This window comes from Pygocentrus nattereri, chromosome 20 (assembly GCF_015220715.1).
Source record: "Pygocentrus nattereri isolate fPygNat1 chromosome 20, fPygNat1.pri, whole genome shotgun sequence".
Classification (NCBI taxonomy): Eukaryota; Metazoa; Chordata; class Actinopteri; order Characiformes; family Serrasalmidae; genus Pygocentrus; species Pygocentrus nattereri.
Window position 1 is genome coordinate 19,427,285 of NC_051230.1, and position 5,544 is coordinate 19,432,828.

The 5,544-nt window shown below is 40.9% G+C and overlaps 1 protein-coding gene across 1 annotated transcript; it reads left to right on the top strand.

Moving 5' to 3' along the window:
- On the top strand, window positions 1-5,005 carry dmrt3a (doublesex and mab-3 related transcription factor 3a). Its single transcript, XM_017695515.2, has 2 exons — window positions 1-652; window positions 3,258-5,005. The coding sequence occupies exons 1-2, from the start codon at window positions 322-324 to the stop codon at window positions 4,235-4,237; spliced, it is 1,311 nt and encodes a 436-aa protein (XP_017551004.1). The 5' UTR covers window positions 1-321; the 3' UTR covers window positions 4,238-5,005.
- Window positions 5,006-5,544: the final 539 nt, after the last annotated feature.

Sequence of the window (5,544 nt, forward strand, 5' to 3'; positions counted from 1 at the left end):
CTGAAGTAGGTGTAACGATAAGGCAGTGTTGCATGCGCGTGTCTGTTAGGGAGGTGTAAGTAGTACAGAAAAAGAGGGTGTTTGACGTGTTCCCTCATCATTCCCCGGGGGGGGGGAGTTGAAGTGCGTGCGACAGTGATGGGTAGAGATAGCAGCAGTGGGAAGTTGTTCGCTTTCGTTTAGTGGGAGGTCAGATCGTGCAGTTCGCGCGGATCCCCGTTTGACTTCGGCTCTTCTTTGTCTTCACCATCGTCATCATCTTCATCCTCCTCAACGGCGTGGCAAGTCCTGATTTCTCTCTAAGCCGCAGAGGCCTCGAGCATGAACGGCTACGGCTCGCCGTACCTGTACGTGGGGGGTCCGGTGGCGCAGGCGCGCGCGCCGCTCCAGAGGACGCCCAAGTGCGCGCGCTGCCGCAACCACGGCGTGCTTTCGTGGCTCAAAGGCCACAAGCGCTACTGCCGCTTCAAGGACTGCACGTGCGACAAGTGCATCCTGATCATCGAGCGGCAGCGCGTGATGGCGGCGCAGGTGGCGCTCAGGCGGCAGCAGGCCAGCGAGAGCCTGGAGAGCCTGATCCCGGAGGCGCTGAGGACCCCCGGAGCCGAGCTGCGCTGGAGCGGAGAGGGGCTCAGCACGCAGCCCGGACCAGGTAACACTACAACACAGCGATCAAACAGGCACATCACCAGCAGAGACACACAGAAAACAGCTTTAAACCTCTGCTGTCCAGACGAACGGAGCGCTTCTGTTACCTAAACAGATCCTCAGACGTCAGAACTCATAACCGCGCTTTCCCCGCTGTACAGCAGCTTTTCCGTTTGTGCCGTTTCGGTATAGTTATAGTCTCTGAGTTAAAATATACATTTTCCAATGTAAACTTTATATAATGTATAAAGTTTAAACAGCAATATTTTTTCAATATATAAAACAGGTTAATATAATCAACGGCATAAAGATAATAACTGTAAACATATTATTGTCGTTAGTCCAGACACGCATTACATCTGCTTCACGGTTTATGATCTGCCTTGTGATTTACAAACACCACGCTGTGTTTAGACTAGTATGAAACAACATGCAGGCTGTTAACTTACTGGGGAAAAAAACTGAAAGTGAAACTTTTGTCTTTGCAACAAATTGTAACGTATCCAAACAAGTCAAAACCAGCGTTACAAACAATTCTAAACTACAAGTTAATTAAAATACTAAGTGTATATATATGTACATATATTATTGTTTATTAAATATTATTTATTAAGGTATTTTGCTAGAATTATCATTATGTATATTATATATATATATATATATATATAGTATAATAATAATAAAATGATAATATTGATAATAAACACAACAGTGATAAAATTATATTAAAAAACAACAGTAGCTTCACTTTTTTGAGCTGTATTAGCTACTAAATGGGAAAAATGGAGAAATTACTATTATTGAAATTATTGAAATTACTACTGAACAGGGTAATAACTGTTTTATAACTAACTTGCTGAATGGGGTTACAGCAGAACCAAATGAAAAATAATTACTTATAGAACAGAAGAGAAAATTATCATTTGACCTAAAGGAAGTAAGGCTTGCATATACACTGAATATGCTCATGCAGTCAAAGTCAAAATTCTGGAATGTTTATATGTTTAACGCCTATATGTTTAATATGTGTAATTTATGTCCCTACAAAGTTAGCATCAATAATAATATTAATAAATAACATAGTAATAAGAAGAGTTCTCTGTTCTGTGACCAATCATTTCTCACTCAGCTCTGCTGTAACTCCATTCACACAATAGTTTTAAAAAAGAAAAAGTTATTACTGGTTTCACTAATGGTCATTTCTCTTATCCTTAGCTGTTAATGCAGTTCAGAAGTGCAAGTAAAGTGCCAAAGTGCACTCAATTATTCTGTTGCAGTGGCCTTATGGGAAAACTGGACAGTACAATAAGAGACGAGGCTGAGACCAAATTGACATCGACTTTCCATCAGCCCTCTTGCAGTCAGCCAATCTTTGATCGCTTCAAAGATTACAGTAATCAAGGCAGGACAGCCCCAATCGAAGGCAATAGCCATCATTTCCAGGAGAGCTCCAAACTCAGGTGAAATGTTACCAAATAACAGGCAATCTGTTTGCAAAATGTAGGGCAGGAGAATTGACGGCAGAGCTCTCAGTGGCAGCCAGTCAGCACTTTTGGCTTAAGAGCTGTTATAGGGAATAAAGTGAGGCGGTATAAATCAGAGGTGTGCTGGCAGGTGAGTTAACTAACATGCCAATGTTGCTTTCACTGGCTGCAGTGGGAGCAGCTTGGGCCTCTGACTCCAGTAATGCAGAAAGAGGCCTAAGACAACATTTCCCATTTCACTTTTTTATTGAAGTCTTGCCTCGCACCTTTAAAATGTGTCCAAATTGAAGTCAAGCGCATTTTGCTGATGCTTGAGTACAATCAGTGCTTATGTTTGTTAAAGATAGACCCTGATTTTTAAAGCCATCAGAGTGGTTTCTTAGCTCCTTATGAAAATGTTTCTATTGTTTATCATTAATTATGCAGTAATCAAATCAATTGCAATTTTAAAACACGCTTTTGTACATTTTAGTGATTCTTATTTGTTTAATTCACAGGATGATATGCCTCCTACCTTTATAGAAAACCTGTTGATACACTCAGTACTTTGTCATTCTAAAATCATAAAACTGACCTTTAAATCCTTCATTTCTGAGGATCTGTCAGACCTTATGGCTTGTTTAAAGTCTTTAATGCCCCTCGTCAGTTGACATGTTTTGTTGATTTTCTTTGTGCAAATAAGTTTAAACATTTTCTAAGTTGACAAAATTTCTGTTTATTAGTGTTTAACATATTGGAAAAAAACATATAATCTAAAATGTGTCACAACTTTTGCATAGGCCTCATTTTGTGTTTTTTTATTTTTCTAATATATTAATTGCAGCACATAAACAGTGATTGTGCATTATAACATGAAATATTTTAAGAATGTTAACTTTCTTTCACTTATTAAATCAACAAAACATGTAATTTGACCAGGAGCACCCAAACTTTTTTCATATGTCATATGACTGTTAGTTTCATAGCAGTTACTAAATAATCCATAGTAATTACTGGGTAGTGATATAAAATAGCTTTATAATTATATTTAGACATGTAAAAGCTTTAAGATATAAAATTGAATAATAGTTCCAGCATATGCAGAGTTTATTTCCTTTTCATGAATGCATCTTGATTTATTTTCAGAGCTGAATGAGGACCTGTCCGGCGAGCAGTCCGGTGGAGAGAACAGTGGCAGCACAAGCGACCGAGAGCAAGAAACTGCCAGTTCCCCGGAGGAACCCAAACCCAACCCCTGCTATACCCCTAACACCCCGGAACCTCCTTCTCATCCTGAAGAGCCCCGCTACAGTGCTTCCAAACCCTGCACCGATCCAGAACCCAAACCCGACAGCCCAAAGTACCCCAGTGAGCCCAACCTCTTAATTGAGGGTCTTTCGGGTTCCGTCTCCCTCCCTTTCAACCTCAGAGCCAACCGTCCTCCTCTAGAGGTGCTGAAAAAGATCTTCCCTGGCCACAAGCCGGCCGTGCTGGAGCTCATCCTGAGGGGCTGCGGGGGTGACCTAGTTGGTGCCATTGAGATCCTTCTGTCCAGCCGCTCCTCAGCGAAAGTGGACAAGCCCTCTCCCGATGGTTCTGAAGCTCTGGTGCTTCCCTCCAATGGGCATCTCTTCGAGCACCCTTTAAGCTCATATCCTGTCTCTTCCACCAAGTGGTCGGTGGGCTCAGCTTTCCGTGTTCCTGATTCATTACGCTTTTCTCCGGAGTCACCCACCGGTGGAATGGTGCCTGGCCCCCTTGGTGTCCCGCTTCAGCATGGCTTCCCCCAGCCACCCCGTTACCCACTGATGCTGCGCAACTCACTGAGCCGCGGCCAGGCAGGAGGGCCTTTTGTACACAGCGACGTGACTCTATGGAATACCATGACCCTGCAGCAGCAGTACCAGCTCCGCTCCCAGTACGTCTCGCCCTTCTCGGGCCCCTCACCCGGGGCGTTTCGCAGCTCACCCATCCTGACCTCAAGGGCGGCACAAGAGGAACAGCGAATTAGTGTCCAAGAGGATGGCTGTCCCGTCACGGCCAAACAGACGATATATGCAGCTGATGAGGAATATGATGAGAGATCTGATTCCTCAGACTCAAGGATCCTCAACACATCCTCTTAACCTCCGACTGTCAGTGAGGAAATCTACAAAGATACCAAAATGTGTCACAAATGGGACTACACTGACAAAAGACATCTGGCAGATCTTGCCCTTGTAGGAGCTTTATGAGAAATATACTGTACATTATTTGAGGTATTGTGTTGCTCTCTGAACTAAGGTGTTTGTGCAGTGCAATGTAGGGATGTAATAGTACCCTTCTTAGCAGCTCCCACATTTACAATCACCAGTATGATCTGTTAAAGTATGAATGACTGAACATTACTTGGCCAGTAATAACCACTAATTCCCCCTTGCATGAAATGTACTGTAAATAGCAATGCAACATAGAAATAACCAACAATAAAGCATGGAAAGTGTATACCAAATAAACCCAGTTGGAATTGTCACTGTCATTTATTTACGTGAAATGAATATCAACAAGATGTGAATGAAGAAAATGGATCTTATTTAATATTGTAAATATAAATGAGAAACAGTAGCTCTGTTGGTCAGGTGACTGTATTTCTGAGAATAGTTGTGTACATAAAATATAATGATTGAATAAACAGTCTAAAACATCTCTTTTCATCTCAAGTACATTAGCTTTTCTGTTTTCCACTAGTTGTCCCTATTGACAATAATATTCACTCATAACCTTTTATGCAGAATTTCAATGAGAAAATCGCTCCGATTACAGTAATTTCCGACAACTATGACACAGCTTTAATTAGCCGAAAGGTCATTTCTGGACTGTATAAAATAACCCCAGAAATAAAGCAGGAATATGAACATGTTTTGAGTGTGTGACTTTATTTTGGCATTGCCTTTTGTTAAGGCTTGTGATGTAGTTACGCAATATCTCTGATCAGTGCATGCATTCTATTATTTCATTTTTCTTCTTCCATTTCTATCTGGAGGGAAAACCTTTCAGTTAATAATCTCCTGGAAATAGTGAAATCATGATTTTGCTGCAGTTATCGATTTGAGCAAACTTCTTACCCCATAAAAGTGGAATTTTACATTTTCTATTTTCCGAAGAGCACAAATCTGAAGAATTGTTAAAATTGATCACACATTATTAAACTGATCGAAGCATGTGGCTAAAAATGTTCATTTCTATTTTTTGGTATTTTTTGGGCCTGATTTTAAACAAAGCAATAGAAAATACCATTTTGATTCTGAATGAAAATATTAAAACATTCAAATCTTTTAAGTATTGTTGTTCATCTGAGGTGTAACTTGTAACAACACACTTGTAGCACCTCAAATTAAGCAGAACAAGTTCCTTAGCATACTAAATTTAGTTGCATACGAATGAGCATGGTGAT